The following is a 22094-nucleotide window of genomic DNA, read 5'->3' on the forward strand; positions in this document are numbered from 1 at the left end:
CCCCGCAGGAGGCTGCCCCCAGGACCTGTGAGGGGAAATGGGAGCCCCCACCTCACAGCCTCGACGCTCAGCCTCACCCTCATGCCCCCCGCTCCCTCCCCGCTTTAAATACTCTCCCCTCCACCAATCACAGCGCGCCCCCACCGCTCCCTGCCTTCTCACTAGCTGCCCTCCACGTCCATCACGCCCTCCGAACCCCGCCTCCCCACCACAAAGACCTCCCCGCCTTCCACCACCTCTCAGCCAATAGGAACGTGCGCGCGGCGGCGAGCGCGGCGCCGATAGGCTGAGAGCGCCGCGGCGCCGCGGCGGGGGGCGGGCGTTGCGTTTGAATTCTCGGCGGCCCGGGAGCGGTTGGCGCTGAGGCGATGGCGGCCATGACGGCTGCGCTGGGCCCCTTCGCCGCCATGCCGGGCCCCGAGCAGCTCCCCGCGGCCTGCGGCCGGCTGCTGGCCAACTTCCTGCGGCAGGTGGACGACACCGAGCTGCTGTGGCTGCGGGAGATCCGCGACGAGGCGGCGCGCATGTTCGGCAGGTAACGGCCGCGCTGCCGCCCCCTCACAGCGCCCCGCGGCCCGCCCGCGGCTCCCCCTCACCTCGCCTCACCTCACCTCACCTCTCCCCTCGCCTCTCCCCGCAGCCACTACAGTGACGAGCCGGAGCTGCTGCCCAAGACGCCGTCGCAGAAGAGCCGGCAGAGGAAGAAGAGGGCCTCGGTGCTGCAGGGGGATGGCGGCAGGAGGAGGTGGGCAGCGCCCGGGCCGCTGAGGGCTCCTCTGAGGGCTGAGGGGGGAAACGCGGAGATAACGGGCTGCCAAGGGGGCTATCGGCCTGCATCACTTGGATGTAGTGTTAAAGGGCCGGGTGTGTGTCGTGTTTTGCAGCCCGTGGGCTGAGTGTGCTGCAGCAGCGGGTGTTCGGCTGGGGGTGGGCCATTATCGCTCATCGGGGTCCCTGTCGTGTGCCCCGTTTCTCTTTTCTCCCACCTTTTGTGTCTCCCGATTTTGTCTCCCTCAGCCGCGTCCCTTTCATGCGTCCTGTTTGTTCTTTCCCTCATCTGTGTCCCTTCTGTGTCTCCCACTTCTTCCTTCTCTCACTAATACGATCGTGTCATTTTAGTTCCTTTCTGCAGCTCTGTATGTGTTAAACCTGCTTTTACCTTTGTTTCTCTGCACGTTCCTGTCTGTGCATGGAAGCGTGAGACAAATCTGTTATTGTCTTCAGACGGGACCTTCTGCGAAGCTATTTTATTTGGGATTGCAATGGCGGGCATCCTGCCAAATAGGAGCACGTTATAGTGAGCACATCATAACCTTCTGTTCTCTATTACCCGACACCTGATCACCTCCCCTCGTTCCTCATTGGCTGAGTACTGCAGGTTCACAAGCTACTCGACACTCCTCTATACCATATATGTACTTTTTTTTCTTCAACCCTTTGTTTTCTTCTTTTTCTTTTTTTTTTCTTCCTTTCTTATGTTTTGAGAAGTTGTGATCTTTGTTCTCACACTGCTCATCCTGTTTCTCTCACTCTCCTACCTTATTCTGGAACAGTGAGGCCTTCTACTGTCCGCTTGCCTCCTTAGCATTTCTCCTTCTTATGCCTGCACAACTACCTTTGAATACAGAAGGTTAGCTTTCTACTGCAAAACCACAACTTAGCTTCTCACAGAAGGGCTTTCAGACACACAAAGCCTCCAACACAAACATAACCTAACTGTAATCAGCAACCTTACAAATAGAGACACAGGCAAGCGATCTGTACTTATTGCTGCTTCAGTCTGGGAACAGTACGCTCTGACTTGCAAAGGGACTGTTGTGATAGGAGTTGTGGTCTGCTCCTGTGCCCAGTCCCGCTCTAACGTGCTGTCTCTGTTGTTAGATTATCTAGAAGGAGGACTAGCAGTCTCAAACTGGTACCCTCCAAGCGATCTTCCCAGCAACTCCAAAACAAAGAAAACGTGGAACCGCTCAGCACTGAGGTCAAAGAAGTCTCGAGCTTCTCTTCAGCTCAAACTGTCTCCCAGCAGCTGACGAGCTCCAAGGCTGCAGCACCCGCTAAGTGCTCAGAGTTACTTCCTGACCGTCTGGGTGCAGGGATGATTCCCGTAGTAGAAATTGGCCTCAGTGATCGTAACAGTGCTGAGCTGTGCATCCAGAAGAGTGCCTCTAAACCAGCAGAGAAGCCCTCTGCAAGCATCCTGTTGAGCCCTGATGCTGATCATCCGGAGGAGAGCAGTGTTCCCCAGCCACAGCCTGGGCCAGCATCACCTGAGCTGCTGGTCCCTCCCACCCCCGAGGCAAAAGATGCAGGAAAAAGCGAGACTGTGTCGAAGGGGGAGACAGCAAAAGCAGCTGATGCTTCAGCTGATGCTTCGATCATTTTAAGTGAAGAGCCCAGGCTGGAGGAGATGGATGTCTCTGCTCACGAAGAGGCTGACAAAGAACCTGCCCAGTGTGTGAGGGACAGCCCAGAGACTCCTAAAGGCTCTCGGAAGAGCCGGCGCTCTGTGCGCAGAAGCCTGCTGGGTAAAACTTCCCTGACTTCCAGAACCTCGCTGGCAGAGAAATACTCACGAGCCTGGAAGAGGGAGAGTCAGATCCGGAAATCCAGTGCCAGGACAGCGGTCAAGAGCAGGGCACCTCAGAAGCTGTCCATGTCCTCCAGTGGCATGAATGGTAAGTTTGGATGTCACCAAATAAGTTTGTTTTGCACTGTTCCCGCTCGTTTTGTTGAGGTACTGCTTTCCAGTTGTGTGGAGCCATAGCTCCAGGGCTTGTTAGTTGTGAGAATCCACACAGTAGCCAGCAGATAAAGCACAACGTATTGTCCCTCCAGACAGCCCCAAAAGCTGTAGGGAAAGTCCCAGGAGCCTTGCCAGGAGCAGGGGAACAGCCAGGCACTGCAGAACATTGCCCAGTGGTTGAGGCTTGCTCCTGCTTCAGGAGGCAGCAGTTTTCTGCTAACAGTTCTTGCATATTCACATCCTGGTCATGGCAGGCAGCCGAATGGGGGCGCTTTTACAGCAACCACCCTGCGTGATTGGGTTCTGTGGCTGGGAAAGTTACATTCCTACACAGGGGTGAGCTTAAAGAACTGGGAATCAAGTTTGTGGCTTGCCAGTTCAGCCTTTTAAATCGTGTGAGAGAACGGTCTTAACATCTGTTTCTGTGGTGATAGCTGATGAAGTTGAGGAGAAAGCTGGCAAACGGGGTTTGTTGCTTTTTGTAGCTCTCTAAGAGCAGTATGGGCCATGTCCTGCCTGTTTTCTGGGAAACAAGGTAGCTGTCGTGTGTATATTCACTGCTTTTTACAAATAACCTGCTTCCTCCAGAGCCTCTTTTTTGAGAAAGAAATTTGGAGACCGAGCTTCTCAAATTTCTTAAAACAGTTTTTCATGCTTAGTCTGTAATAGAGGCAGGTTTCTGCGAGGGGCCACTCAGTGGTTTAAGCGTTGCTCTGTGCTGCTGGAATGCAAGCGTTGGTTTTGGCGCAGGAGAACAAAGTGCTGGATGTAACCTCTCCTTTTTGCAAGCTCAGTGAAGTGACTAGTAACTGGTGGGCTAGTAAATTGCTCCTGAAACGCAAGTGAGATGAGAAAAGTTCAGGGTGTTAGAAATCGAGGCAAGGTTGGCTCTTCTGCAAAACTGATTGTTTGCTTGGTGGGAGAACTGGGACAGCTGAAATAATGCTACAGTGATGTGTTAATCGGTCGTGTTACAGCCGCGTGGTGTTTGTATTGTCTAAAACAGACTTCGTGTGAATTAGGCAGTTTAGCTGGGGAAGGATGTATCTGGACAAGGGGTTTTCCTCCACTTCAGCTTAACTGCTCTAGTTAAATGTTTTTGCAGAATCAGAGTGCTGCAGTTCCTGTAGGATTTCCTGTACAGTTAACCAGGCAGTGCGGAGTTCTGGCCAAGTTTCTAGCTCTGTGTCGAGGGCCCCCTCTGTAAAAATGAAGCTGTAGGGAACTGTTCTTACCAGTAACTTTTGAAGAGACACCCAAATAACATTTTCTGCACAGATTAAATATCGATCTGTGTTGTCCAGGTCTGGATTGTCTGGGAGGCTTAAGGAAGGCATTATGTCTTCCCTCAGCACTGCTTGACATGACTGATCTCTTGCTCAGTCAAACTTTTGGGGTTTAAGGAGAGGAAATTAGGTGCTTCAGACAGCTCCAGGCGAGCTTCTTAATGTCTGAAAGCCCAAAGCAAATGGCTAATTGCGTAGGTGTTAATCAACAACATGATGCCTGCTGCATCTCTATGCATAAGTTCTTGCACTGGCTATGTGAACAGCCCCTGGGCTTGGGTTTCCTTCAGTACCAGCAGTGAAGGATGTTGCGGAGCAGACTCCTGATTTTCCCTTTCCGTGAGCTGTCTGGCCGTGTTTACTCCTCTCAGTCTGGAGCTGCATATCTGCCTTAATAATTAACAGCATTTCCCAGCCTGTGTTGGTACTGGAAAGCCGGCTACCGCTGCGCCAGCTGGAGTGCTTAGCAGGGAGCAGCACTCTGCAAATAATGCTGGTTTTACTGCCGCTGATATCTGGACACGGCCATGCAAAACGAGTCGGAGCCCAAACCTGGCCACTCCTAATGTCAGCACTTTGAATATCGCTTTGAACTCACCTGTAATTGAGAATATATTAAAATCGCAGGCAACTTTTTTTTTTTTTCCCCTTGTACTACTTTGTATTAAGCTGCCCTTGCTTGAAGTGGCGTGCATTTGAATTGCAGGCAGTAACTCAGGAGGCAGAGCAGACACCAGTCCTGAGTGAACCTTGCAGAGTGTCCTGGCCTGTATGTTATAACTTTGGCACCCTTTTTTCTTTTCTCTAGGCTCCAGCTCTGAAGAGGTACCAGAGGATGAAGAAACAGTTGTCAAAACTGGGTGAGTGCTTCAAGATTTTTTTTTAACCATCAATATCATTCTTGTGGAGGGTTTTTTGTTTGCTTTTGTTTTCTTTCCAGCAGTAACTCTTAATGTAAAATGCATGGCTTGTGTCTACCATGTCTCTTCCCAGTTTCCTCAACGTTATTAACCATAGCTACCTCCTTTTTTTCATTCTAGACCTCCTCCTGGACCTTCTACCCCCTCAAAGTTGGTAAGTTTTGCGCAGAGGTTAAAAGTGTTCCTGTTTGCACTGGTTTGTGAGCAGAATGTGTAGAGTACATCTCTAATTCATCACTGAGGGACTGGGGAGCTCTGACGAGAGGCAGCCAGGCTCAGCCAACCTCGTGCACAGCACTTGAATAAAGCAAGCGCAGAGCACTGAGTTCAGATACAGGCGTGAGCCTATCCATAGCACACCCGGTTCTGATCAACAGACTAGAAAGAAGTCTGATGCTGTCAGGTCTGTTTTAATCACAGTGTTCAAAATTATCAGAATAAAAGCCAGTCAAGTTTTACTTCAGAAAATGAGCGCAGCTGACACGAGGCTTATTTTGGATGCAAGCAAAGGTAGGCATCCTGTATGGTGTTACAATCTCTAATATTTCAAAGCTAAGGCAAGTTTCAAAAATAACATCCCTATCTTTTATAAATATATTTAAATGTGTGCATTTTAGTGATGTAAATGGTTGCATACAAGCACTAAATTCAGTCCTTGGTATTGTTGGCATTCTAAGTAGAGGCCTGCTTTCTGTTGGCTGTTTCTTATCCATTTGCTAGAGATATATTGTATGAAAATTTAGTCCTGAATTCATACGTAGGCGGTTAAACAATCTCCTTATAATTTAATATTTTTAAGTTGGGCAGAGTTGGTACGCTGTTGCTGTTTCTCTAAGGTTTCTGTGTTTTAAAAGCTCCTTTGACCTTTTCATGAGTCCTGCAGATTGCTGAAAGGTTGTCAGCTTGTCTTTGACAACCACAGAAATCTGTAAATCTCATTCAGGTCAAAACATATCCCTCCAGAATTGTCACTGCCTTCATGAGGAAGGATTCCCAGGATTTTGTCAGTGTACTACTGAGAATAATTTTCAATAAAAGACTGAATTAATGGAGTTGAGCTCTGTGGCCTTCGAACTTCTGTAAGCAAGGACAGGCTTATATGTACGTGTATGGCTGTGCTTCTCAGCAGATCTGCACAAGTTCAAATAAATTCATTTCTTCTAGTGCTTGTGGACCTTACGTGCCTGAATTTCAGGTGTGGAAAAGCTTAAAGTGCAAATGTGGAGAGGAAAAAAATGAACCCACAGTTTTGCAGACTGCGAGAAGAGGATCTTTATCTTGTGTTTCTGTACCTTGATCTATCTATTGGCAATTTTCAGAGCAAACCGACTGTGGTTTGGTTCCCTCCAGAGGCTTCCTTTGTGAGCTGTGAGCAGCAGGAAAATGTGGCTACTCAGCAGCCTTTTCAAAACCGAAAATGTCTTTATGCGTTCCTATAGACAAAGATGATACCTTTATGCGTGCTGTTACTAAAAGGTCAGGTTTTTGTTAGGCCTGACATCAAATTAACCAGATCCACGTGATTCTGTTGGCTAGCAAGATGCTTCCTATACCTAGCCTTAGGATGTGATGCTAAAAAAAAGAATAAAAAATGCGGAGGATGAAATATTCATCCTTCTTTTTTTCCTTGCGTACCCAAATCCTTTATGGCTGCCAGCCTACCTGCTGACCAAGGTGGGTTTGGGGATTTATGGGAATTTTATTTGGGAATTTTATTTGGGAATTAATGCTTGCACTGCAAGCAGAGTGCAGATTTCAAAGGGCGTTGACAGCTCTTCTGTCAAAGAAGTAACTTTGTTTTTGTGTAAGTGCAAAGGCGGCAAGCAGCAGCGCATATCTCATTAATAATAGAAATAGATAAACCCAGGAAATGAGCTGTTTGTTGTGGCTGTCTTGTTTGTTCATCATTGCGAAGTAAAATGGGCATTGCCTGGTTCTTTGCCAGAAGACCAGCAAACATAAACAGGTTTCCATCTAGGAATGCTTTTGTCCTCAGTAGTCTGAGTTCATCCATTCAGTTTGAGCAGTCAATCCCTCGTTGCAGATGCTCATGCTCTGTGTTAACGTCTGTGCTTCTGCTGATGACGTGACATCAAGGGATTTGCTAGGATGGTGTCCCAAGATATTTTTCACAGCTGGAGGTCAAGGCGTCACTCTGGGTGCTGGTTCTAATACTTTCTGGTATCTTTGTATCCTCTGGTAATATTACAGCATCTGTGCCAGTGTGACGACATGATTTGAAGCAGTAATTGCCTGTTTCTGTGCCAGAGTTGGGTTGAAACTCATTTGTTTTTCCTACAGGACTTTGAAGGTCCACGAATGTCGCTTCGCTCTCGGACTGTCAACAGAAATGAACAGCCGCAGGAGATGAACAACAACGGTAACTGCCAGAGGCTTTTTGTGGCAGAATTTTAAATAGTCTTGACTTTGGGAGACTGGAAGTTTGAAAGGCTTGCTAGTCAATTTGAAAGCCCAATTTGAAAAACTAATCAAATATTTGAAACACGTTTTGTTTGAAGAGATAAGCAGCTAGGAACCTGTGCTGGACTTGCCATTTTCCGCTCTGGGAAATGTATGGAAACAGGCTGGGATGTCATGAAGATGAAGGGTTACATGTGCTCAGGTCATGGGAGACCTAGCTGCATCCTGTTTCTGAAGCAAGCTGTTGCACTGTATCTGTGCAAAACTCGATAGTGTATTGGTGCAAACTGTGTACTGTACGTAACTCCAGACAGCTTTGCTTTATTGTGTATTTCTAGGTTCATATGATACTGTATGGTTACTTCTGAAAGCAAGCAACAAGATCCTGCTGTGCATATTGCATGGCGGCCTTTTTTTTCCTTATTTTGCTAGCTTCTAAATCTGTTGTTTGCTTTCAAAGCAGTGTTAGAAGGGATTTTTGGGGGGACTAGAACTAACTGTTGAACTGTTTTCTTTCAGAAAGCAACGTAAATAAGAATGGGGAGACCCAGGAACCACCCCAAAGTGCCAGGTATACTCAGAGAATTGCTCAGGTTGGAAGGTACCTGTGGAGGTCTGTAATCCAGTCTCCTGTTCAAAACAGGTTCAACACTGAACCACTGTTAAAGGGCTTCAGTGATTTGTGACTATGGAACTCTTGCAATAAGTTTTCTCTGCCTCTGTGAAAAGATGATTTAATTTGTATCTTCTATCACGTTGGAAATTTTGTTAGATAACTACTTAAGTATACACAATGAAGTATCTTTAAAGATAGGGTAGTTTTATGATCTTTGTTTAAAACCTGAACTTGAGACGATCGGGAGAATTTGTGGTGTACCATAGATTGTATTTTCCTTGCAGGAGAAAAACAAGTTACAAAAGAGCTGTGGATCACCGCTATGACAATCAGCAAGCAGAAGATGGAGGGCTTTCTCCTCCCAGAAGAAAGACCCCATCCCCTACCTGTCCAGCCAGCAAAGTAAGATCCTTACAACCCTGCTGTACTTCCCCAAGAATTGTTTCCTACTGACACCTGAACATTGTTTTTTTGGCATTCTTCTCTTAGGTTGTACGTCCTTTCAAAACATTTTTGCACACTGTGCAGAAGAACCAGCTCCTAATGACCCCAAGTTCTGTGGGGAGAAACGGAGTAATCAAGTCTTTCATCAGGCACAACGCTCCTCTCCAAATTGATCCCAAGGTAAGTAAAGACTGTTGTAAGCTGGTAGGTGATGGTCTAAAGAGTGTCTAAGGTAAAGCACAGATGCAAAACAACTTTTCCCACCCATATTAAACTAAGCAGCAACTTCAAGCTCTCTGTTTACATTTACATAAATTAAGTAAACTTGTTACTAGTCAGCTTCCTAAAGATTTCTGATTCAGACTCTAAGCTTTATTTCTCTGGCATTCCCCTGTGGTACTGGCAACTAACAAGGGAAGGAAAACTGGAAATAACTGGGAAATGAAAACAAAGAGGATTTTGAATACTGCAGTTTGGGTGTGTATAGCTCAAGTCTCCATGTCCAAAGACTCCTAGAAAGGACTTTTTTTTAACGAGTGAGAACTTAGCAAATGCCTTTTAAATCCATGCTCCTGATGTTCTGTCAGTCTCACTTCAGTGCCTGGTAAAACTATGGAGAGGATTATTTTGGGAGTTATTGAAAAGCACCTGAAGGACAATGCAGCCAACATGGCTTCACAAGGGGAAGGTCATGTTTAACAAACTTAATTTCCTTTTATGACAAGATCACCCATCTAGGTTGACCAAAGGAAGCCAGCTGATGTGATCTGTCTGGGTTTCAGTAAAGCTTTTTATACCGTCTCTCATAGTATCCTTCTGGACAAAAGGACCAGAATGCAGTCAGATAAAAACATAATAAGATGGGTGAACAATTGGCTGATGGGTCAGGCCCAGGGGTTCTTGTAGATGGGGTTACATCAGGCTGGCAATCTGTCACTAGTGGAGTTCCCCAGAGCTCCGTTTTAGGACCAGTCCTCTTTGATGTTTTCATAAATGATTTGGATGAAGGCCTTTAAGGTTTCTGAGCTAGTTCACAGATGATACCAAATTGGGCAGAGCTGTTGACCCTATTGAGGGTGGAGAGGCCTTGCCTCTGGACAAACTGGAGAGCTGGGCAATCCCCCAATGATATGAAGTTTAACAAGAACAAGTGCCTCATTCTGCACCTGCGAAGGAGCAACCCTGACTATCTGTACAGACTGGGGGACGAGATGCTGGAGAACAGCCCTGCAGAAAGGGATCTAGGGCTTTTGGTTGACAGCAAGTTGAACGTGAGCAAGCAGCATGTCCTGGCAGCCAAGAGAGCTAACCGTATCCTGGGGTGCATCAAGAAGGGCATTGCTTGCTGGTCAGTTGTCCCACTGTGCTCTGCGAAACAGCATGGAGCTGTGACAGGGGCAGTTCAGGCTGGAAATCAGGAAAAGGTTCTTCACCCAGAAGGTGGTTGGACACTGGGACAGGCTCCCCAGGGCAGTGGTCACAGCACCGAGCTGCTGGAGTTTAAGCAGCTTTTGGACAGTGCTTTCAGACGTGGTCTGATTTTTTTTATTTGTATTTTTTCGGGGTGGTCCTTTGGGAACCTAGGAGTTGGACTCGATGATCCTGGTGGGTCCCTTCCAACTTGGGATGTTCTAGGATTCTGAGGTTTATCAGACTTACCAGACTTTTGGAGGCTCTTACAGAAAGAAACATGAGCTTGTCTAATAGGAGACCGCTGTGTCAATGAGACAGGCATTTGAGTCCCCAAATTTAATAAGCACCACTATCAAGGGGGAGTGTACTTGTTGCAGCCAGCTCTTAGTGAAGATGGGTGGCATGCCTTTGTGTCTGCAGGCAGATGCCTCTACCTAGGTATTACTACAGTGAAGTTTACAGCATCACAAGAACCCAAGCAGAGTGGTTTTTGGGGTGTATGAGGTTCTATATTTGCAAAAGGAGTTGTTCCATGCAATCAGAACACAGAGAAAAACAATTTTGTCATAAGTAATGTCCATTTAATTGCATAGGCTGGACTTACAGTAGGAATATGCCTGCACCAGGTGGGCACCCCTCTCCTATACCAGCTCTAGATTTAGATTTGCTGTTTGACTTGGAAGAGAAGTCAGTGTTTGTGAAAAGCCGGTTTCAATCAGCGTGCTGTAGTGTTTGTTCCAGAATACAGCTCTGACAGTGTAATGCTGGGACAGGGGTGTAGCTTCACTGATGTACCTAGGGATGCGCTAGAAACTAGCGTGCCGAGCATAGATTGCTCGTACTTTTCATACCCAACAACTTGCCTGCAAAATAAGGTAGACCTAGGGCTTGTTTTCACTTGCAAGAAAGCTGGGAAGGGAGAGGAGGGAACACTGCTGAAGCTTTTTCCTGCGTCTAGCTTATATCTTGGGAATCTAATATCTGAACTTGTATTGCTTAAAGCTGTCATGGTTGCAGTGCTCAGAGTCTTGCTGTACTCCAGCAGCTAAGAGAAGCCTATCATTAAGAGGTAGTGAAGTATTCAACCTCTAATCTCAGTGGTATTCCTGCTGACGTTACTGTCTGTATTGGCAAAGGAGCTGGTGTGATAAGAAAAGTCTCTTCTCTGTGGATCCTTTGCTGTGATTGCATTAGGTTTTGTTCCACTGTGGGCAACCTCCCCCTTAAGACTTTTTCCATTTGGGGGCTAACGTAACTAAGAAAAATGAGAGCAGAAAGAGATAATTGATAGCTCTAACTTAGTTTGGATATTAGTTACCAATCATTTACAACATGAAGCTCAGCATAAGGTAATTAGTCTGAGTATTTCCCTCTGCTTATCAATGGCTTTGCTTGCAGTGAGACTAGAGTTGTCATAACGAGGCATTTGCAGTGTGCAGTCTGGCATTAAATTACTTTATCTTAATGTGTTTGCCATGACTGTAATGATGGTTGGATCTTGCTCTTCTAATTGACAGCAGGCTTCGGCTGAGTTAGCTGGATTGTTTGGGGAAATGGGAAAAACGCCCTGCATTTCTGTGTAGATGATATATGGGGCCAACTGTGTGCTTGAAACAAGCTGCAAGCACTCTGTCTAAATGGTGGTGGTTTACCACGAGATAAATCTTTGTGGGAAGCAAAGAAGACTGTGAGAGCTCTGAGCTGAAGCAAGCAATGTGTTTCCTAGAGCACCATCTGTCCTCTTCGCTCTCTGCAGGATGTTAGTGTTATTGCCAAGCATTAGCACTGCTTTTTTAGTTCTTTTTACCAACATAAATCACGGTGTTTTCTGTCCGCAATCTGTGGAAGCTGCCTGAACTTTAGGAGCTGATGCTTCGGTTCCAACAACTCAGCTTCTTTTCTTGCTTTCAAGGATTAATACCACTTCCTCATTGTCCATCATATCAGTTCCCAGACATCCATGACCACATCACAGGTTACCTGAGCTCTATTTCAGGCTTCTTACCATCCCTTGGTTGTGGCTGCAGCTGCAGTTCCATGGTGTTATCTCTGGGTCCTTAATTAATCTGAGCAGGCTGAGGTAGAAAGAAGCCCTGTCAGCTGAGTATAATCATGTTTCAATCCATCTCAGGAAAAGGAGAGACAGAAGCTAGAGACTCTGAGGAAAAAGCAAGAGGCCGAACAGCTGAGAAAACAAAAAGTGGAGGAAGAAAGGAAACGGCGACTAGAAGAGGCAAAGATGTGAGTATAAGCCTTCTGCCTTCTCTGAACTGCTCTCTCTGGTCCTGCAGGGCCCTGTATCTAGGCTATTTGTCTTGCAAATTCCAGATGCGCAGCAAAAATTCTTGTCTGCGTACACTGTGAAGACAGTATTTGTTTGCATAGTGTTTAAGATGCTACTAAAAAGTTAACTTTTGTAGTTGACTGCTTTTTCAGCTTTCTGCCTCAAGTCCTGTATTTCAGATGGAGCTTAAAGATACTGCCAATGTTTAAACAGCTTACCTGGTTGTTGCGCTTTAACCTGGCCGGCAGCTAAGCACCACGTGATGATAACGATAACAGTACTACTACTACTAATGTGTACAAACAAGTGATGCACAACGCAATTGCTCACCACCCGCTGACCGATGCCCAACCTAACCCTGAGCAGCCGGCCCCCCACCCCAGCTAGCCACCCCTATCTATTGTTCAGCATGACCCTAGATGGGATGGAATACCCCTTTGGCCACTTTGGGTCAGCTGTCCTGGGTCTGTCCCCTCCCAGCTCCTGCTGCTCCCCCAGCCTGCCTGCTGGCAAGACAGAGCAAGAAGCTGAAAAGTCCTTGGCTTGGTGTAAGCACTGCTCTGCAGCAATTAAAACATCAGGGTGTCATTTTTATCCTAAATCCAGAACATAGCACCCTACCAGCTACTAGGAGGAAAATTAACTCTATCCTAGCCAAAACCAGGGCACCGGTACATTGAATATTGTGCTGCCCAAGAACTGTCTCTGTTGCCTTATATTTGAGTTACAAACTCTACATAAGAAACTCATCCAGCTAGCTGACACCGCTAACGTTGGGCTGTGTCCTACAGGAAGCGTGAAGAGCGCCTCCGTAAAGTGCTGCAAGCTCGGGAACGAGCAGAGCAAATGGAGGAGGAGAGGAAAAGGCGCATTGAGCAGAAGCTGGCTCTACTTGATGAGAAGACTGAGAAGGTAAGGACCATTCTGCTTGAACAGTGATGCTATGTCAGTGTGCCTTCCAGAAAGAGGAATTGAGGCTGCTGAAATTCAGAGAATGAACTGGAGAACATTTGAATGAAGACACTTCCAGAAACATAGCGCTTAGTGATTCTGAGCTTTCTCTTGGTTACAGCAAATGGCAGGTGAAAACCTTTATTTTCTAGAGTTATGAAGTTAAGTGGGCTGTGCTAGGGCTTTACTAGTCATGTAGGGAAACAACTTCAAGTAGATAAAACCATTAGTCTGGCTTTATCTACTTAAAGTCGTTCTCTTATTTGACTACTGGATGAAGATGTGAAAATAAACATACTTCCTCCAGACCTTATCTTGTGCCTGAGATTTTCAGACAATTTGCAGATGTGGCTGCAGCAATCATTTGTTTTGCTTTCAGTATTTCCATCTGCTTTATTTATTTTGTGCTTCTTATAATACGTCCTCGTGACTTGTGATATTAGACGTATAAGTACCAGAATAGTAGTCGTAGATTCCTGTGAAGATGTAAAAGAAGGTAATTTCCCTAAATGTTTCCTTTTTAAAATAAAGCACAGGTCCCATTGATTCCTGGTGGCCAAAAAAAACATCTTCACTTCATAAGAGGGTGGGAGTTTTGCACCTTTAAGCCTTACTGCCATGGTAATTCATGTTCACAGAGCACTGTCCCATCTGAGACTTAAGTATTCAGCTAGCTGTGCGTGTTTTAGGTGCGGGAAGAAAGGCTGGCAGAAGAGAAGATCAAAAAGAAAGCAGCTGCCAAGAAAATGGAAGAAGCGGAGGCCCGGCGCAGGCAGGATGAAGAGGCCAGGAAACAAAAAGCACTGCTGCAGGTTTGTGCTGGAGCCCATCCCGTTGTCCTGCGTGCAGTTAGAATGGCTGTGGTCTGCCGTGGTCTTTGTGAGCAAGGAATCCGGCCAGGAGTACTAACGACCCAAATGAGTAAAAATGAGGGTAGCGGAGAAGCTCTTTGTCCTCAAAGCTGTCTGCAGTGTTGTGCTTCCTCTTGCGCTATCCTGTGAGCTGTTAGTGGTGTTTGTGACCTGCATTTCTTCCACAGTTCCGTACAGATTCTTACTGAAGGCCTTATGTTAGGAATCAGCAAGTGTTAAATTTCTCAGTTAACCCTGTGTCTCAAAGATGAAGAACATGGTGGTGGCTACTGGTCAGATAAGGTGGTCCTGATTCTTTGTTCTGGAGCCTGTTCCAGTACAGTGGGGTGTAAGTAGTTCCCTTCTGCTTACCAGGAGGAGGAGGACCGTCGGCACAAAGAGCTAATGCAGAAGAAGAAGGAAGAGGAGCAGGAACGTGCCAGGAAGATTGCTGAGCAGAGGCAGGCAGAACAGGAGAGAGAGAAACAGCTGGCTGCCGAGAGAGAGCTGGAGAAGAGGAAGGAACAGGAGAGGATCCAGGCAGAAAAGTAAGCTAATATCCACTTATGCATTAAATTCTGTGCTGGGACTTTGAAAAGAAGCAGGAACAGAGGGCATTAGTGAAAGGTCTGAGCACCAAAGAGCTGTTTGGTACCAGGTGCTTCTGGACTGTTGGGGGTACTGAGCTGCCAAGAAGTAGTTCGGAGCTCAGTGCAGGAAGTATGATGGGAGCGCCTTGAAAAGCTGGGATTTGCAGCAGGCTCTGTGGATGGCAGGGTACCCCTGTACAATGTTGAGCGTAACGGTCCGTTGCTTTGGTTCTCAGGCAACGTGAACAGCAAGAGAAGGCAGCTCGCCTCCAGAAGGAAGTACTGGCTGCTAAAGAACAGCTCCAGAAGGAAACGGAGAAGAAAAAAGTAAGTAGACATGCCTCTGGCTTCAGTGGCCTCTTGTTTGAAGCAGCTGAGCTCTGAAGCTGCTAAGAACCCTGATGAGCGAGCGATTGCGCTTCTGAACTAGAGCCAGCTAAAGCACTTCTGTCAAGTGTGTCCTCGGTTTGTTTTGGAATGGACAGCAGCTGTGCTCACTGTCTAGATGGCAGCAGAGCAAGAAGAAAAGACAGATAATGCACCTGTTGAATTGAAGGCTTTGGCTTTTCTCTTTGTGCCTGGATGTATCTGTACTTCTCTGATGTCAAAAAACAATTCCAGATTTTTCAGAAGCAACATCCCAATTTTATATTTATACCACTTTTGGCAGAAACACAAGTACAGGCTGTAGACTTTATAAGGTTATTTTCTGCACTGGTCATTCTGGCGTAGATTAACTAAACAGGGATGGGGCATCCACAGCTTCCCTGAGCAGCCTGTGCCAGTGCCTTACCACACTCTGAGTGAACAATTTCCTCCTAACCTCTAATCTAAATCTCCCCTTTTAGTTTAAAACCATTCCCCCTTGTCCTACCATCATCCGACTGAGCAAAAAGGTGCTCTCCATTTTTATAAGCCCCCTTTAAGTATTGAAAAGCTGCAATGAGGTCTCCCTGGAGCCTTCTTCAGGCTGAACGTTCCCATCTTTCTCAGCCTTTCTCCATAGGAGAGGTGCTCCAGCCCTCTGAGCATCTTTGTGGCTCCTCTGGGCTCACTCTTACAGCCCCACATCCTTGTGCTGGAGCCCCAGACCAGGACGCAGGGCTCCAGGTGGGGCCTCAGGAGGGCAAAGCAGAGGGGCACAATCCCCTCCCTGCCCTGCTGCCACCCCTCTGCTGATGTAGCCCAGGATGTAGGGCTGCCTGGGCTGCAGGCACACGCTGCTGGCTCCTGCCGAGCTTTTTATCCACCTAAACCCCCAGGTCCTTCTCTGCAGGGCTGCTCTCAGTGAGTTCTTCTCCCAGCCTATGCTCCTGTCTGGGATTGCCCCGACCCAGGTGCAGCACCTTGCACTTGGCCTTGTTGAACCTCGTTAGGCTCACAGGGGCCCTCTTCTCAGGCTCATCCAGATCCCTTTGGGTGGCACCCCTTCCTTCTGGTGTGTTGGCTGCACCACTCAGCTTGGGGTCATCTGCAAACTTGCTGAGGGTGCACCTAATCCCATTGCCTGTGTCACTGACAAAGATATTAAACAGCACTGGTCCCAAAACAGGCCCCTGAGGGACACCACTCATCACTGGCCTGCACCTGGACGTGGAGCTGTTGACCACCGCTCTCTGGGTGCAGCCACCCAGTCTGTTCCTTATCCACTGAGCAGTCTGCCCTTCAAATGCCCTTGGTGAAGCCATGCTGGCTGTCTCGGATCACCTCCTTTTCTTGCATGTGCCTTACCATTGCCTCCAGGAGCATCTGTTCCATGATCTCCTCAGGCACAGGGGTGAGGCTCACTGGTCTGTAGTTCACCAGGTCTTCCTTTCTACCCTGTTTAAAAATGGCAGTGATTTCCCGTTTTCCAGTCACCAGGACTTCACCTGACTGCCAGGACTTCTCAAATATGATGGAGAGAGGCTTGGCAACTGTATTAGCTGACTCCTTCATGACCCTAGGATGCATGGCATCGGGCCCCACAGATTTGTACCTGTTCAGTTCCATCAGGTGGCCTCCAACCTCTGCTCTTTGTTTACAGTGGGGGGAACTTTGCTCCCCCAGCCCTCATCTGTGGGTTTAGGGAAATGAGATGTGGGAAGCCTGGCTGGCAGTGAAGGCTGAGGCAAAGAAGTTGAGTCCCTCGGCCTTCTCCATGTCTGTTACCAGTTCTCCCTTCTCATTTATCGGGGGGGGGGGGGCAATCTCCTTGGCCTATGTCTTCTGGCCAGTGAAACCTCTCCTGTGACTCTTCCCAGGCCACATGTCCCTGCTTCTGCTGCTTGTGCATCTCCTTCTGCCTCAGTCTGACCCGCAGGTCCTTGCTCAGCCATCCTGGTTTTCTTCCCAACCTGCCTGCTTTCTTACACAGGGGGTGGAGAGTTCTTGTGCTCTAAGGAAAACACCCTTAAAGTTGCCAGCTCTGTTCAGCTCCTTTGTCCCTAAGGACAGTGTTCCAGGGGGACTCGTCCACTAGGTCTTTACTTGGCAGAGCTGTGGTGTTAGCACACTGACAGCAGGTGCCCGACCCGTGTATAACTTGTCCTGCTGCTAAGACTGGGTGGGATTTATCAACTTCAGATGTGTGCCATTTGACTTAGCAGTCTCTTGGTTTATTTGCATCCAGAGGGAAAGAGTAAGCATGCCTAGGGGCAGATTCTTTTGGCTTGTTCTGGATGGTTGCTGTAGAATAGGATGACTTGGGCTCTACAAATACTGTATTTGTACGCTTATTAGTCTGAAGAGAGGCTAAGATATAGTAAGTCAGTAGCACGGACTTGTCCATCTCAGAGGTCAGCTGCTACCTGACGTGTGTGTCCTGAAGAAGCCAGCAGCAAGTTTTTCAAGGCAGGAGGTCATCACGTTATCATGTCCTTAAATAGGAAGGTCAGGTTGTGCCACTTGGTGAGGAAAGCTCAAAACATTACATCAGAATTGTTTAGTGTCTGTGCTGCGTTCAGAGTGCTCCTTATAGAAAGCACCACTAGCAACGAAAACTTGTAATTAGATGTTTAGATTTCTTTTGTGTATAAAAAAATGTTAAACCCTGGATTAACAGCATAGTTTAGTTTGTAAGGTAAACTTAATTCATTTGTGACATCGGCTTGCCAGCAGGAGGAGCAGTTGCTAGCAGAGACGAAGAGGCAGGAGCAAGAACAGAAGAAACTACCAGAGGAACAAAAGGCTAAAGATGTAGCCCAAACACAGCACCCAGAAAAAAAAGAGGTAACTCTGCTCCCTCTGGTGAAATTTCTTCAAGAGATTACATCGGAGAACTTTGATTCCAGCACTGGCGTGCTGTAATAACTGTGGGCAGTATTACCGTCTGCTTTTTTATTCCCTTTCAGTAAAAAAGGGATTCTGTAATTTTTTTTTTTCCACGGGTATCTGAAGTTGACTCCTGGTGGTCTGGAGTACTTAAATGATTTCTGGGGAGTGAAAAGAAGGGAAAGGAAGCAGCAAGTATTTGTCAGTGTTTTCTAGTTGTCAGGATAAGGCAGTGGTTAAAGTCAAAGTTGCCTTGCCCCCTCTGAACTCCACCTGTGTAAATAGTGAGCGAACCTTGCTGGCAGCAGGTACGCTGAAATAGTGGTATTGAAACTCAAAGTTGGAAGCAGCCACGGGGTGGCAGCAGAGTCTGGTATGAACAGGATTGCAGCTGTGCTGCACAGCTGATGGAATTTAAGATGATGCTGGAGGTGAATGTAGTGCTTGAATATCAAAGACAAATATATGAATCTTTATCTCCCTGTAAAGCTACATATTTCAATCTTTAAATGCAAAACCAGCAAACTATGAGATAACTTTAATGTGTACGACGCCATGACAAAAGCAAAACTGTTCTCAACTCTTCAGAGATACTTGTCCCTCTAATTAAGGACTGACTTACACCTTATGGTTGGTGAAATCTGCAGTTTTAAGTTTTTCTTTGTTTGTTTGTTTTCCCTCATGACTTGCATTTTAAGCGGTCTTACTGTTCACATCAAAATTACAGTGCAGTTTGTTCTATATGCATTTTCTCTGCAAGGTAATATTCAGTTTAAAATTATTAAATAACCCTAGGAGCTTGGTTGCAAAATATTTAAAGGGCATTACTCAGCACCAGCTTTGAGGATGTAACAAATCTATTTAATGTGTGCTTATAACGAATGGAAGTGCTGAATCTACACTAGGTACGCGTACTGCTGGTTTGTCTGTGTCATCCATAGCTGATTAAGCAGCCTAAGCAAACAGGAGAAGACAGTGCAAAGTTGTATTTGGGTCAGAACTGTAGAACTTGGGTCAAGTTCTTTGACCAAAGCTTGAAAAGCACCAAATGTTAAGTTTTGCAACTGTGAGACAGCAAGAGGTGGAATACTGAGGTATTCTAATCTGTAAGTGTCATGGAACAACTTGGAAGCGTAACAGTGCTATTGCATCTAACACGTGCCAATATGTTCATCTTCTAGAATTCACCTGTCTGCAATTCATACCAGATGACTCCGCAGTTCCAGAAAGATCCAAAGCCCCCCAAGATAAATCCCAATAATTATGGCATGGATCTGAACAGCGATGACTCTACTGATGACGAAAGCCAGCCTCGCAAGCCCATCCCTGCCTGGGCCAGTGGTATGTGTAGTGGGTTAAAATATCCTCCGTGCCCCCAGCCTATCCCTCCTGCAGCTTTGTTCTGATGCATAATAAGACCTGGTGTAAGATTCTGCCCGATTTCTCCTACACGCACCTTGTACAGTTAAAAATCCTAACCAGTGCAGTGATGTGGCTGGAGTGTGGAGTCGAGGGCTCTTTTACCAGCTGGGAGCTTCATGGGACAACACTGGGGAAAAACACTTTTTAAAACTTTTTAAAACCACCCTAACTGCTCCAAGTGTCATTTTGCCATTGGGAATGGAGGAATTCTGAACTAGGCCTCAAAGTGTGCTCGACAACCATTGGCTTAAAAAAATAAATAATAAAAATATCGCCAGATGTTATAGGCCAGGTTGCAGCAGGCTATTGTCCTGGTTCTGAAGTACTCGCTTCCATTATTGTTTCATATTCCACCTACCCAAGGGGAGCTAAAAGTTTGTGTTGAAACTAATCTTACCTGTAGGAAGAGAAGCAGAGAAACCTCGCTTCTCGCAAATATATTCTAGTTCTTGGGCAGAATTCAGTTCGTGCAATACTTACCCACCAAGGAAGGGATCTATGCTGAAGCTCTAAGCATTAATAGGGAGCTTTAAAATGTCATAGAACTACAAGAGTTTCTCCTGTTGCAATATTTGTGTGATTAGAGATGAAGGGAGCCAGCGTGTGCTGCATACAACCAGCCTGCACAGCAATTTCAGTTAAAAATAAATAAATAAAGAGCGCTAACTTTTGTTTCTCCAGGGAATCAGCTTAACCAAGCAGTAATCCGGCAGTACTACAACCCTCCCAACATCGATGCGCTCTTCGGGAGAATTGTAAGCCCCAAGTTGGAGGACATCTTTTACAAAAGCAAACCACGCTACTTCAAGCGCACGAGCTCGGCTGTGTGGAATTCCCCGCCCTTCACAGGTTCCAAATCGGTTCTTGGTCTGCCATATAGCCTGAAAAAGTACTGAGGTGAGCAGTGGCTGTCTCCTGTGGAGCAATGGGCATACGTTTCTGCCTCTCAAGGTGAGAGGTAGTATTCAGTATCCCGAAATCTTTAGGTATTATCTTTGGATTAAATGTCAGCTCTTACTGGGTCTCTTGCATTTTCCATTTTTGGGGTTTATTTTCTCACTGTTGAGCAAAGTTGCAGACTTTTGGGAGGCCTTGCTTCTGAAAGATGCATTTTTTTTTCTTTTTTTTACTCTTAGCTTTAAGTTGGCAAAGATTTAGACCTATACGTCAGGAGGATGCATCATCTAAAGCAACGTGAGGCTCCTCTTTTCTGGCGAGCGCGCCACAGTATGCAACCACTGCTGCACATAGTGAACAAAGGTTGTACAGCAGGATGACCTCTGCATGCATCTTGAGAAAAGTCCAAATACGCACTACTGATGTTCTCAAGAATAAAGATATTAGCAGGTGTGGGCTTCGTTGCCTGCAAATTGCAAAATAATTTGGGTATTTCAGTTCTCAGTAGCACGCTTTATTCCAACACGAGTGCACTTCTGTGCATAAGCGATATTGATGGTGATGTTACCGCAGCTGGGATGGAAACATCCTGAGGACTTGATCGACCTTTTTTCAGTTGTTGGACATAGATGTGACCCTAGTGTTAATCACGTCTCTAGGAATACCCAGAGTAGCATAAGCAGGCTTTATAGTTCTAGGCTTCCTTCAGGTAAATTATACAAAGGTTCTGATATAATTTTGTTTGTCTAATTTAATTACCATGTTTGTGGCAGAGACTGGATTGAAAGGATGGTGGTTTTTTTAATCCTTGTCTTGCTCCTTTCTCCCTTTGGTTATTTCATTTATTCAGCATTAAAGCTGGTTTTATTTTTAGGCTATTGTTTTACACTTCAGGTTCAGTAACAGGTTCAACAGGACTTATTAAAAATTTCCTCACAAGAAAGAATATCAATTCAGAACTTCAGCTCCAAGATCACTTTCTGGTTTAGGCTTTCTACACCTAATTCACAAATGGCACAGGCATTTGTGTTTTCTCTGTAACAAGCTCCCTTACAGGGAGAACAGAGGTCTTCGTAGAGCAGCACTTGTTAGAAAAAACTTCAAGGAAAACTTCAAGGCAACAGTTACATTAGTTTCTGCAGGTAGCTGTGAAAGTCTGTCTTCTGTAAAGAAGGTGACCTATATGGTTCTTACCTCAGAATCATCTTTTTCTTGGAGCTTGATGTGTTTTAAACATAGGTGAGTGTTCATGGCTGCGGTTTCACTCAGCAGACTGAGGAACACAGTGTACATACTTCTCGGCAATTTAAAAAAACCGTGTGGCGACTGTACGGCATCTAAGGAGAATTGCACCTTTCCTCGTGCACATACTTAACTTTTTTCAAGCAAATGTATTTTGAAATGATGTGGGTTTTTATACTGAAACACATCAATTGCAGATGTTATGCTCTTGATCGGCGTTATGTATGTGAGATGATTGTACTTGGTAGATGCTCTGTAGTTTTGTACTATTATCTTAGATGAAAGGGCTTGCTGAAATGGCAAAAACACTGATGTTGAATGCTGTCTGAATGCTTGCTAATTTGATAAAAGTGAGTTAAATCATCTCTGGATTTTCCTCTGGACTCATCGTAGCTTTTTATTAAATAAAGAAGTACGGTATTTTGGAACCTGCCCTCACGGGTCACATTTTACACTGTTTCCTTAAGCCAGAAGTGTTTTGTCTATGAAGAAATTCCTCATGTGGTAAAAAATACTCATGCTTTGGTAGGCCTGCAGAACTTGCCAACTAGTTTGCTGTTCTTTTGTTCCCAGAAACTGGTAAAGAGACATTTTGCATGATGATGTGTTCCCATAAACCTTTCCTAAGGAATACCTGACTTGAGTGCATCTTGAACTGACCTACATCCCTGTAATTCACTTATATCGCTGTATAACTTAAAAATATTCACAATAGCTACTACCAGATGGAGCAGGAACTTCAGCCACAGTATACAGAGT

The 22094-nt window shown here is 46.0% G+C and overlaps 1 protein-coding gene across 1 annotated transcript; it reads left to right on the forward strand.

Moving 5' to 3' along the window:
- Positions 1–368: 368 nt before the first annotated feature.
- Positions 369–20092, forward strand: LOC311209747 (inner centromere protein-like; the record flags this gene model as incomplete). Its single annotated transcript, XM_084287259.1, has 19 exons — positions 369–535; positions 641–719; positions 1197–1297; positions 1586–1630; positions 1882–2678; positions 4841–4892; positions 5073–5106; positions 7254–7332; positions 7893–7944; positions 8274–8391; positions 8479–8613; positions 11978–12087; positions 12922–13042; positions 13771–13893; positions 14308–14480; positions 14759–14849; positions 17619–17732; positions 18956–19115; positions 19878–20092. The coding sequence occupies 19 exons, from the start codon at positions 369–371 to the stop codon at positions 20090–20092; spliced, it is 2766 nt and encodes a 921-aa protein (XP_084143385.1).
- Between the last annotated feature and the right edge of the window lie 2002 nt (positions 20093–22094).

Source organism: Netta rufina, assembly GCF_964035555.1.
Source record: "Netta rufina genome assembly, chromosome: 5".
NCBI lineage: Eukaryota > Metazoa > Chordata > Aves > Anseriformes > Anatidae > Netta > Netta rufina.